At 44.0% G+C, this 12,236-nt stretch overlaps 1 protein-coding gene across 2 annotated transcripts; it reads right to left on the reverse strand.

Moving 5' to 3' along the window:
* Positions 1-4,837: 4,837 nt before the first annotated feature.
* Positions 4,838-12,209, reverse strand: LOC139101497 (nitric oxide synthase-interacting protein homolog). Of its 2 annotated transcripts, XM_070654676.1 has the most exons (6): positions 11,893-12,209; positions 11,691-11,802; positions 11,178-11,572; positions 10,995-11,103; positions 10,740-10,855; positions 4,838-4,897 (listed from the first exon to the last, which is right to left on the reverse strand). In XM_070654676.1, exons 1-5 carry the CDS (start codon positions 12,066-12,068, stop codon positions 10,784-10,786), a joined length of 864 nt encoding a protein of 287 aa, XP_070510777.1. In that variant the 5' UTR covers positions 12,069-12,209; the 3' UTR covers positions 4,838-4,897; positions 10,740-10,783. The 2 variants fall into 2 exon arrangements, with proteins under 2 accessions (XP_070510777.1, XP_070510776.1); XM_070654675.1 differs by lacking the exon at positions 4,838-4,897 and having other exon boundaries at positions 10,623-10,855; positions 11,893-12,208.
* Positions 12,210-12,236: the final 27 nt, after the last annotated feature.

Raw genomic sequence — 12,236 nt, forward strand, 5'->3', positions numbered from 1 at the left:
TAAATGCTAGTGTTACATAAGATTACGATAAAGATCTACGTTTAATCATTGTATAAGCAGCGAGTGCTCTTCAGAGAAGAATGCACGTTCGATGACGCGTAAAAAAATTCCTTAGAATGCAAGCAGAGCGACAATTGAGATAATAGTGACAATGACATTACCTAGGAGCTGCACAAAGCTGCACGTGCGCGCAACCTTCGATAACGACCGTACTTCGTAGTGATTTTATCAATGAAAATAGCGATCACGGTGTCACTGACATCGTTACATCGACAGTGTAACATGATGACATTTCTTACAATTTACGACACCAAAAAGCGCGACAACTATTTCGTGATAAAATAATGTCATTACATCGAAGAATTTAAGCATCCAAATGGAAATACGACTTTATTGCCGCGATTATAAAATAACGATAGAAACCGGAAAAGGCAGTGCTTTAAAAGATACCATTTATGATCCAAAAAACGAAATTGTCGGTAAGATTAGTAGTCATTTGTTGCAACGTAATAATAAAAAAAAAAAAGTACCTGAGATGACGGAAAATAATCCAGTAATTATTATTGAAATAACGCATTGATGAAAACGTGTGTAGCGCCTAATAACGTAGCACAAGATATCACTGACACAAGCTTCTCAATGAGAAACATAAATTTAAGAACACAAAAAAAAAAAACGATATGTACCACTCAAAAAAATATTAACGATATACTTAATTAATAAAAAATTATTCTATACTGAATAAAACATTTATGCAAAAATCGCGGAGCAGAGTTTCGTAATTTTGAAGCGCACACAGATTTAAAAAAAAAAAGGGATTTTCTCCCAGCGACGTGACCAGGAAAATCACGTAGATGCTTCGCACGTCGCGGGCGTTCGCGGGTAGTCGCGAGAAACTTCTTACCGAGAAGCGCGTACATCCACGTCGTCGTCGACGACGAGGAGGCGACGGCATCCTCGAGAAGAGGCCAGAAGGCCTGTCGCCTTCCCTCTTGGTGGGCGATACCCTCGTACCTCGAAGGTCGGGCCTCCTCGACTGCGACGACGAAGTCGTGCCGCTCGTTGAGCACCACCGTCTACACGAGTCGCGTGTTTTCGCGGAACAGCAGCCGGCACGTGTCGCTAAGCGAACGGTGAATTTACGAGGGGTGAAGACGAGTAAAAGCACCGCAGACTTAGCCCTCGTCGACGCTCGTCGACATCGAAGCCACGGATACTGTTTCTTGTAGGGTCAATCGGTGATGAAACCGCGATCAGAGATCTTTCCTCTCAAACTCGCGCGGTGGACAACGCGCTCGTCGACAGACGCGTCGTCTGTTTGACACTGAGAACGCGGGTGGGTGTTGATGACGGTGACAGCGATGGTGGTGGCGGTGGCGGTGGTGGAAGAGGCACCTCTGCCGACGACGGTTGTGACGGTGATAGAAGCACCCGTTATCGGCCGCGATGCTGTAGGGTACACCGGGGTGTCGCAACGGATACCACGTGGTCCGGACACAGGTGGGAGTGACTAAAGCCGCCCTGCGCCGAGGGAGAATCGCCCCCGCGACGACGAAGCTGTACCCCGTACCACCCCTACGTTGCAGCGGGGATGATGTATCGCGAGAATTCTTTGCGGCCGCGACTTCTCTCGAATGCTCGCCGAGTGCTCGCAAGCTCGTCGAAATAAAGCTGACTTCTAAATCTACGTATACCGCTAACGAACTTAAGATTTATATCGTTTGTTTGCTTGTTCGCAGCAAGTGCAAACAAGATTTTCGAATTCGACACAATAACGTAATCGTCGGGGAAGAAAAATACAAAAATCGATCGAGCCTCGCTGAGGAACAACTATTAAACGCGTGTAACGATACACCATTACCTATCAACGAAAACTGTAATTAGATTGTCGCAATTTATTAAAATTCAAACTGTACTAACTCATTAAAGTAATCAAATAATAAAGAGGTAATAATCGGTCGCGGGGAAGGAATATATCATTAATGGCTCATGGTAAACTTGCACACGCAAGACTAAGAACTGTATCTTGCCATTTTCTTGTTGCTCATGTCTGCGTTGAGAAATCGCGAATACGACAGTAGCAATCAGCCTCGCTACGCGACGTGACTTTCAACACGTCTAATTTAAAGATATACGCCCTCCAGATATATCACATTTTTTAAATATTTTTAGGTGTAACATGCATTTCCTTGCTGAGCGTTCCCTCGCTGACCGAATATTCCTTTCAATATAGACATTGTTTAATTCTTTTTTTTCTGATAAGTCGTTTGCTTTGTGCTATCGTAGAGTTAATTAACGCACACGTTTCATCCAATAATACGTAACGATATATGTGCACTTAAAGCCAACTTTAATTAACGTATGCCATCCTAATGCCTTATATAACTTTATTAATTTATGTATACGTAACCAGTTGGCGATAACATTTTAATATTATATATTTAATTAACTAATAATTAATATATATATATATATATAATTACATTCTGAAAAAAGTACGAATATAAAGGAGTGAAAGTAATGATTTCTTATAAACCATAACTTTCACCCGTTGTGTCTAAAATCGTGCCTATAATACTCGTCTTAAAATTTTTCTAGAATAAAAACTATTAATTAATTATCGAAACAAATAGGATGAATTGATTTGCCGTGACGTCTTACAACTGGACCATGGGCATCAGATCGGCGATCGATGAAAAACATACGCACGCACGCACGCACACGCTGGTAGACGTCCGTTCCACTTAATCGCGTTTTTCACCCCTTAAATCCGTGTCGCCGAGATTCCCGTGACCCAGCCGATTGCATTGTATTAATTAGCGCTAATTACACGAGCTAAGCCTACCTTGACCGCGCGCCGCTGTACAGCCGTTTGTAACAGAGCCGTTAATTATTATCGTCAATACGCTTTTGTCTGATACGCCATGGGTCCGGTTTACGATCGGCATTGACGTTTGAAGTGACCACAACTCGCTCCCGATCCACCCCCTGCCTCTCTCTCAGTCAAATCTCCCTCCATCCACTCATTAGCGTGATTTTTCGGTGACCAAGGATTAGCTTCTCGTTGATTAATTTACAGTGATTTCATAGCACTCCCCCCCCCCTTCTGTTTTATCCAATTATTCGCGTTTTTAGCAACGATCTTCGACCTTCGTTAACGCTCGCCACACGTCAACCGCGTCGCCGTTGACAAAATTTCCGAATAAAACGCAACGTTCTTCTTTCACCTGGATTGACGAGTTTTCAAATACATGCCGCGCGGACTCGGTGGAAGACAAGCCGTGAAAAACGACGATTGAAAACGACGTTCATATCAGTTGTCCAACGTTGTTCGTAAAATTTTAAGCTGCATTTATTAAAGATTAAATACCTCGTGGCATTTTACTTTAAAAAAAAAAAAAGAAAAAGAGATTCTACAATTTCTAATTATCTCGGTGCGTGTTAACACATAATTGCTTCGTTACCTATTCGTTAAACATATTCAGTATCTCGCCAATAAAATTAACATGATTACAATAACGTCTTTATTGTAACTGAATCGTCTTATTATGCGCTTCGCAACCATTAATCAAGCGACGATTAGGAAATCGGGGAAGGGCCTGAGTGACACAACGTTATTAACATTTACGCGTCAGGACGTAACTGGGATCGGACACGTCCTCGCACTCCTCGCGAGCGTATCAAGTATCAATTTACTTCGGACACCGCCGAGGAGAATGTCGGCTGCATCCTCGAATTCCGAACTGGCCGGCGATTCGGAATTCGTTTCTTAACATTGATTGGTAAACCGACACTGACCCTCCGCCCGTAACACAATACTTTCACGGAAACAACCGTAATCATTGTGTCATCTTGCCCTCAGCGACGTCATCTTATTATCTCTGCCTCGGCAATCATTCTTTATCGTAATCGCGTTGTCGGTTAACGAAAGCGTTAGTTTCGCGCGGAGGCCAAAATGTTAAAAGTAATTAGCTAAGATGCCGATTGGCAGGCACTTACCTTTAGATTCGTATCGAGCCCTTCCATGCGCCCATTCATCTGGATGGAACGTACCAGTGCCTGGAAGCAAACCGTGAGCGAGTGAGTCGTAAAATTATTAAACCTTAATTGATTCATCCGTCGCGCAAATTTTTATAATTGGACGCCTGTTTTTTCCGCGACGGTTTTTATTGTTTGTCACGCCGGGACGCGAAACGAGGGACGAGTAAATTTTACGCTCGAACAGGCAAGACGGCGAATTAAGAAGTAAATTAAGATTCGCAATAAGGAGGCTAGTTCAATATTTTACAAGGCAGGAAAAAGACACCGATGTGAGTTCCTCGTTTAATACACATTGTAGGTGGAATTGGCTTCGATAGGCGTAAAAATCGAAACAATTAAACGGCGTATCGACGTATGCATAATTAAGCGGACAGCCTTTATTCATGAATCTAGTTATTTGTCTGTCACGATATGAAAATTACACTGTAAGAAATAAATATTGCGTTTCCTGGAATAATATCAGCAACAATAGAGCGCAATAACGAGATACAAGAGTTATGTCAGGTGCACTGAGCGCTTGTTAAAATGTTATCCTTCATTGTCGCATTGTAACGAGCATCTGCGCCCTTGAGCAGCAAAATCGACACGTCCCACGTAATCGTAAGGAGATTTTTTCAACTTTTTATACATAAAATAAAACGCGGGAATCGAGGCTACTTTTTAACCCGCCGGTTCAACTACGAAACGCATACTCTCTGCTTAACATAATTTTTCTTTTTTTTTTGTTTTTACACACCTGTATCAGTTTAAAGCAAAATGAAAGATAAAACTGATATCAAGTAGATAACGAGCGTACCTTCGAATCTGCTTCGGGATATGTCACGCATCCATTCGTGCGGCCTCATAGTACCGGTATCTGCACAAAAAAGAAATGAAGACGAGATTAGTTTGACAAATTAATTAGGAAATTTCTATAGTCGATCGAGGTGACTTTGAATCAACGCGGAGCTTTCCACGAAAGCTTCCCACGGGGAAAGCTCCCCTTAAGCGCGCCGAACACGCAGCGGTAACACATTTGCCCGTTTCTCGTGAGAATGCGATTGAATTCCGGTTACGTAAGCGCGCGGACAACACAGTGTGCAACAATTTAACCACGTGATTATATAAACATCATCAGCGCCTGTGCTTGACAGATTATGCCTTGCCGACGACATCCCCTATCGTCGTCGCATCGACAAATCACAAAAACAGCCCTGTCGTCCCACCTGCGCCCGCGTTCCACGGCGTTTTAAAGTATTTGTTAACGCTGGAAAAGTCCGTCGCAGAAATCAAGCGAGAGTTTTAATTTGCCGTAAAATATTTTTATCGCGAGCAATAATTATTTCGCGTTTCAAGCCGCAACTGTAAGTATAAATATGTGAATCATGCGTTAAAAAAAAAAAAAATATTGCACGGTAAATCTTATATAATTGTAACCTCATTATAATGTAAGACAATCTAAAAAAAAAATTAAAAAAAAAAGTACGACAGCTATGAGAAAATAGACATTTAATAGACAGCAACGACACTTCGTTAGTATATTTCTCACAGAATCGCACACCTGTACTTGGAAGTCGATCGAACGCGAGATTTATGCTCCTCCTCGGGTTTGGAAATAAGAGAGAAAGGAAAAGAAGTTTCAACATACATGTGCATTATAATAAAAACGACCTCTGCATTGACGTCGTTAAATTGAGCAAGATAAGAAACATAGTCGTAAGAAAATGACTAAAAGCGTAGTGTTAAGATAGATAATTAATGTCGGGGAAAAAAAAAATACATTGACATGGATACTTGGTCATTAAAACGTGACAGAGTATCAGAGATCTGTCGATTTCCGTGTTAGCTAACACCCAAGGAGGAAAACGAGCGGGAACATCGATTTCCGACAAAAACGGTCGAATCGCGCCTACTAGTTGGCAATGTCAAGGCGACTCGCTTATTTCCTTATCAATGTGCGGTTACATAACCCGACTCCGAATACACCGATATCCGGACTCGCTGCCTTCGTTGTTCGCTATGCGCTTGACCCGTGAACACGCACGCCACGCACACACGCAATCAAGGCCGTAACGTAACATTCGCAATGATACCGTTATGTAAATTTAAATCGCGGGCTTTCTAGATTAACGCCATCGCCTTCGTTAACCGGTTCGGCACCTTCGGGTCTTACAATTATTACAAAAAAGTGGGAGATACGCGATTCGGCATCGGGACGAAAAGGAAAGTCCGCGCGGCACAATTTCGCGACGGATACCTAATCGACATTGAATATGTTGTAAACGTGAGTTATCGTCGGTATAAAAAGTAATTCCGGATCACATTCTCGTGACGAAAATCCGGGAATACGAAGGACGAATACGCGAGGACGTGCTCTTTTATCCGCGACACGTGCATGAGCCGAAGACCGAAATTGCATCTCGATGACGGTTGTGCGCCGTCACGTGAAAATGATCACCGCACGTGAAAGGACGTCAATGGACCGATCTCGGCCGACCGGCCGGCTGGATTTACGTCTCGCATTTGCAGACCCATACGCGCTTAATGCAATTTGCATTCGAGATACTTTGACCTTTTCAGAGCTGTGCACAATTCGAGGATTGATGCCTGCATCCATTTCCCGCGAACACTTAGCTCTCGTGTACGGATAGCAAACAAGACCTCCCGAGATAATTCGGTGGCAGGCGCATCTCGAGTCGCGAGTGAAACGGAGCTAGATCGGTAATGAATCCGGCGACGCGGAATCAGCTCGCGACTCCCTCTCCCCGATTACTTTTCCCTCGATCCTCGTCACATTAAACCGCAGGTTAATTACTACGCGGTAAATTCCGCCACCGGTCGGAATTAATTTGCGGTCGTTTGGAAACCCGCGGTTTCTTCACGACGGAAACCACGATCGCTTAATAAATATACCAGCGGGCTGTCGGTCGCCGTCGCGTACGTGCGGCGTGTGCACACACGTTTAAACGTTACGTAATGCTTCTTGCGTGTTTTGCTGTGCGCATTACCTCATATCAAAGCAATTCTCGAGCACGGCGGTCATTTTCCCACCGAGGCAGCCCCTCCCCAAGACTCGCATAAGCGCCCATACCGAAGTAAAGCGATCCCGATCTGCTCGCGGATTTAAAAGCGGTCACATTCCGGGTCTCCGAACGCCGTGACGCCGGTCGATTTCCGTCGAAATCTTCCGCGTTCGATCGACGGATCGGCGAAAGTCGACGGTTCCCTATTAACGACGCGCCGCGGCATCTTTCTTTGTCCCCCTTCTAGCGATCTCTCGAAGCGCCGGGATTCACGCGCGGAACCTCGGCGGATTAGACTTATCAGAATTACCACGTCTCAGATAATACGATTTCGCAGTCGATCGGTCACGATCGAGGCGATCGCCGTTCGTTTGGCTCGCGACTACGCGTGGATCTTTACATAACGCCAAGAGAACGGACTCGCGAGAGCGGCCGGGAAAAACTGAATCATCGATTACACTTGCAAGGCTTTGCCGGCATGGGCGATGGCTTCCTCGACCAACCTTGAATAAGTAATCTGTTTCTCGGGGTAATGCGCCGATCGTCCGCGAAAAAAAAAAATCGCCCCGCGAGCGCCATCGGGAGAGTTATCGGTCTTCCGCGGTGAAAGTACATATCGTGGTTGCGCACGGAGTATATGTTTTACTATCGGCCACGGACCTTCATTCACACTCGTCGAAGCTGAGACCGACTTGGCAAAAAAAAAAAAAGTGTCGACAGTTCGTCGAATTATAACTAATCGAAACAACTGTTTCATCTTTCCTTTGCGATTTTAGCGCGCGATTAGATCTAATAATTTAAGTAAAAATTTCAAACGTTTAACGAGTATCTAAGTACTTAAAATTTTTTTTTTTTTTATATTAAATAAACGTTTGCCTTCAAAACTGATCGACAAAATTTTACTAAAGCAAACTGTGTGTCGTTTGAAAAAAAGAAAATATTATAATTTAAATTTTTAATTAAAACATACTTTTAATTAGTACCGCATAGTAAAGATAAGTTATGAAAAGTGTGTGTTGAACCCTGTCGTACAGCTTTTAAAGGATTACAGCAGATGAATGGGTAAAGGCATACGGAAACCGGTCAAGCACCCATATCATCGCTGTAATGAAAAGAATCATATTCCAGCCGTTCCTTGAATTTTCGCGTTATGTAATCTATTGATGTAATAGACGCGGAATACGTATACAACGCTAATTATCTTTTAAGAGGCCGAGTCGAACTGGTAAACAAACGGGAGATCGAGGAGAAAAGAATATCGATCAGCTGTTAAAAAAGAAGAAAGGAGGCGAAGGTAACGTCACTGGGAAAACTGCGGGACGCGCGAGACAGATTCGCCGGAAACAGAAACGTCCGCGCGCGACAATTGTAAAGCTTTCCGCGTATACGAAAAATATATTTTCGCGAGAGAGCCCCCCGCTTTGTCTTCTTGCGTAATAGTTATCGCCGCTCGGCTCTCTATATCTCATCATTTTTAACTATTATGCAACGATCAACTGATACCGCGATCGCGGCCGAGTGCATCGCAATTGAAGCTACTTCATCCGTCAGCTCTGCTTGCGGGACATCCCCCAATGACCACGAACGCACACGCACAACGACCATACATATAATACCATATAAGACGACAATAAATCTTTAGATAACAAATGTGAGATCGATCCGGCTTCTCTAAATTACGAGTTAATTTTTTTGTAGCACGTCCGGTTTTAATTTTCATTGGATATGACGTCTATAAATCTATACTCGGCTGTTGATCGAATTTTTTTTAGATAAGATTAATAAACGTCGGAAATAAAAAAAAAGAAACCAAGAAGGCGAATGAACTGCGACGGTTCACGTCGTTAAGGAATCGCATTACGGGGGATGATCCGGTCTGCGCGGCTAGCGCGTGCACGGCGTCTCCACGAAAAAAAAAAAATCTTCCCCGTCAGCCCAGGACGCGGAACGCGTGCCGCGCAACCATGCGTCTTGCGCGTGTACGCGTGGACGCGCTGACGGACGCACGGGTGCATGCACTTGCGCGCGCGCGCGATAAGAGCCGCGTCGCGACGCGGCCGCGTTATATCACTGTCTGCTGTATGCGCTGTGATATTGTGATACGTTGCCTCCGGTTTCTTCAGCCATTGAACCGCTCGCTCTCACCCGCGCCCGCCTCAATTGCGGATCGCCGCCGACAAATTGGAGCGGGCGACGAGCTCTCGCGGACGAGCCGCAGCCTCCGGCCTTGTCCGGCGGTACTCGCGCGATCGCGTTATCGTCTACCGAGCTTCCGCGTTTCTTCGCACAAAAGCGATACATCGCGATAAACAAAGCGCGCATAAAAGGATAAAAATTGCGAGCCACGCGAGGGCAAAAAACCAACCCGGAACTAGAACTTTTCGAGCGATCGTACGATACTTGGCAGAAAATTCTTATTGTTCGAGAAAAGTACAAAGGCCCGGCTGCGAGCGATTAAATTGGAGCTAAGCGCGGCGAGCTCGCGGAATACCCTCCCGCACGCGACAGACCTGCAATCGATGCATTTACATGTCCTACTTACAGTTATTTATCGTTCCGGTCGCGGGTGCCATAATCCGTCGATCGCACGTTACGTTTGAATCGCGGAGCGGATCCGCTGCGCCGTCTTGTCTCGAAATATCACCGCGCGGCTAATTTCACGCGTTCGCGCGATGCAGGTGGGATGCGCAGAGGGGAGAAAGGGGAGAAATGCGAGGCAAATGCAGCGGCATTTTTGTGTCGCCGATGCGGAAAAACTCGCCGTCGAGTTGCGGTAATCGCGAGGGTTTTGAACACTCACCTTTTCGCCGTCGCCGTCGTCGTCGTCGTTCGACGTTTCGATGCACGCGCGCGATCTCTCACGCCGCGCGAATCCGCGTAGTACCCGCGGCAGCGTATCACTTCCGCGTTGCGGAACACATAAAGAAAACTAAAACACTCGCGCACGTAGGCCGAAATCCGCACGGAACTACGAAACACGCTTGCCTTTCGAACGCGCGCGCGGACCCGACGAACGCGACAGCGAATCGTCGGAACGCCGTCCCGCAGATTGCCGCTTACCCGGCGGAGCGCAGTGTTCTTTGCGGCCTCCCCTCGAAGGACCCGTGCCACTTGAGATGGCGCCACCGTCCTTATCGCCGTTGATTTCACAGCAGAATGACTGACTTCGCGCGATTGTTTGACCCCTCATCGAACTCGACATATACGAATTACCGTGTACACCGAAGAACAGATATGTCGTTTTTTTACAGCGACAGCGGCTAGAATACGTAATCCTAGGCGACAGAAGCAGAGGATGAGAGAACGGAGAGAAATCAGTCATCGGCAATCCGGCCGGCGCGGTACATACATGGGGTACTACATGTAAAACTCGACGCACACGACGCTAAAGTTACGTTCGCTATCTGCCGTCGTCGTATCTGCCTTTCAACGTACATTTATCATATATATATACATATAATATTTTTCTTGTATTTCTTTTCTGTTCGTTAAATTTATTTTTCCTATTTTTCATTCTTTCCCCCCTCTCTCTTTATATTTAATTATTTCGCGTAAAATAAATCGCATTACACCAGCATGTTAGGAATACCAGCATGCTGGCACTCAAATTTATTTGAAACTTATAATCTAAGCGAAGTATAAGAATGTACTTCGCTACGTAATGATAATTATATATTACATTATTAAAATTAATACCTTAAGATGAAAACATCTATATACAAAGCGACGAGAATTATTCTTCACGCTTGCAATACTGGTCTTTCGTGCTTGCCCTCCAACGAATCGTTAACAAATGAATAACCAGTGCCACCCTATACGAAAATTACAAATTTTATTCTATATATATAATTAATTTGCTATTATAATTAATAATGTTAATGCTATTATAATGAATAATAATAATAAATAAAAATAAATTATAAATAATTATATTGTTTCTATATTACTTACTCTTTGCAGAGGAATAATATCAGCCGGTGTCAATTTGGAATTATCGAGAGGATTGATCCAATCCTTTTTTATCAATTTTTCTACACATTCCATCGTAACTACATCACCTCTGCAAATATAAAACAATTAAATAATCAAACATAATAGCCATTATAATAAAGCAAGTTTATTCATTACTCTTACGTAGTTTTTATCACGGCACATGGAATGTTGTTGCCTAAAACGTCGTGTGTAATGGGACACATGTATCGTGCTTGTTTAACGATAAGTGATCTTTTGTCATCTGGATCCTGGACCACAGTGAATTTTATTGGAATCAGATCTTTCACTTTCAATGGCTTTCCACTAACGGGACAATAAATAGTCTTGTCAGGTTTCTGTAAAGCAATTTCTTTCACTCCTGGTGTCTTCGAAGGTATCCAAAAGCTTGGTAGAATTTTGTCCTTGCCATTTTTCATATTAGAGACTGAATCTTCATCTGTTGTACTAGGACCACTTGATACAATGGTTTTCTCACTTTTTAAAAAATTTTGTAGCTTCTTTAGTTCTTCGTTGGCCGTCTGTTCTTGTGATTGTTCCTGTAATAAATAAAATATAAATATATTACCTGTCTAAATTTTCACATTATTTTACTGGCTCAAGATTCACTTATTTACTGGTATAAAAATTACATAATATGTATATCAGTTAATTTACCTCTTCCTTTTGCTTTTGCTTCTCGTATTCCTTCAACTTCCGAGCGTATTCCCTTTTTTTGGTCAGAACATATTCTAATATTGCCTCTTTGTCAAACAGATAGCCATCTTTCCTGCAACAACAACGATGTTAATTGTGATAAAGAGAGACAAAGCTGTGTAGACAAATGTCATAAGTATATCGCAATCTTTAAAATACATACGTTATCACCGGATTCCTGCAGGGTTGTAGAGTCAGGCAGCAACAGTCGAAATCTTTGACAGAGTCCTTGCCTACTCGCTGAGTGTTGGTGCCATAACCTGACGCCGCGGCGTCCTTTTTCTTCTCGTGGTACGTGTACACCGCACCCGCCGTGCAGTTCCTCGCGTGTCGCGTCATCGCGGATCGGCAAGTTCACGAAAATACCTCTTTTCCTGGGAGAAAAATATTTCTCGTATCTGCTTCACTTTTGCTACAGACGCTGGCAACGTGAAACCAGCAGCACGACAGAAGCCATCTTAGTCGTCCTGAGCTCAGATTGGCTGGCGTAAACGCTAGTTGTCTCTC

This window comes from Cardiocondyla obscurior, linkage group LG04 (genome assembly GCF_019399895.1).
Source record: "Cardiocondyla obscurior isolate alpha-2009 linkage group LG04, Cobs3.1, whole genome shotgun sequence".
Taxonomy (NCBI): domain Eukaryota; kingdom Metazoa; phylum Arthropoda; class Insecta; order Hymenoptera; family Formicidae; genus Cardiocondyla; species Cardiocondyla obscurior.

Coding starts and splice junctions, on each gene's coding strand:
- LOC139101497 (XM_070654676.1), bottom strand. CDS start 12,068: ATGACGCGACACGCGAGGAACTGCACGGCGGGTGCGGTGTACACGTAC. Junction 11,573..11,690: donor AGCAAAAGCAAAAGGAAGAG/GTAAATTAACTG, acceptor TATTTATTACAG/GAACAATCACAAGAACAGAC. Junction 11,104..11,177: donor TGTGCCGTGATAAAAACTAC/GTAAGAGTAATG, acceptor TTATATTTGCAG/AGGTGATGTAGTTACGATGG.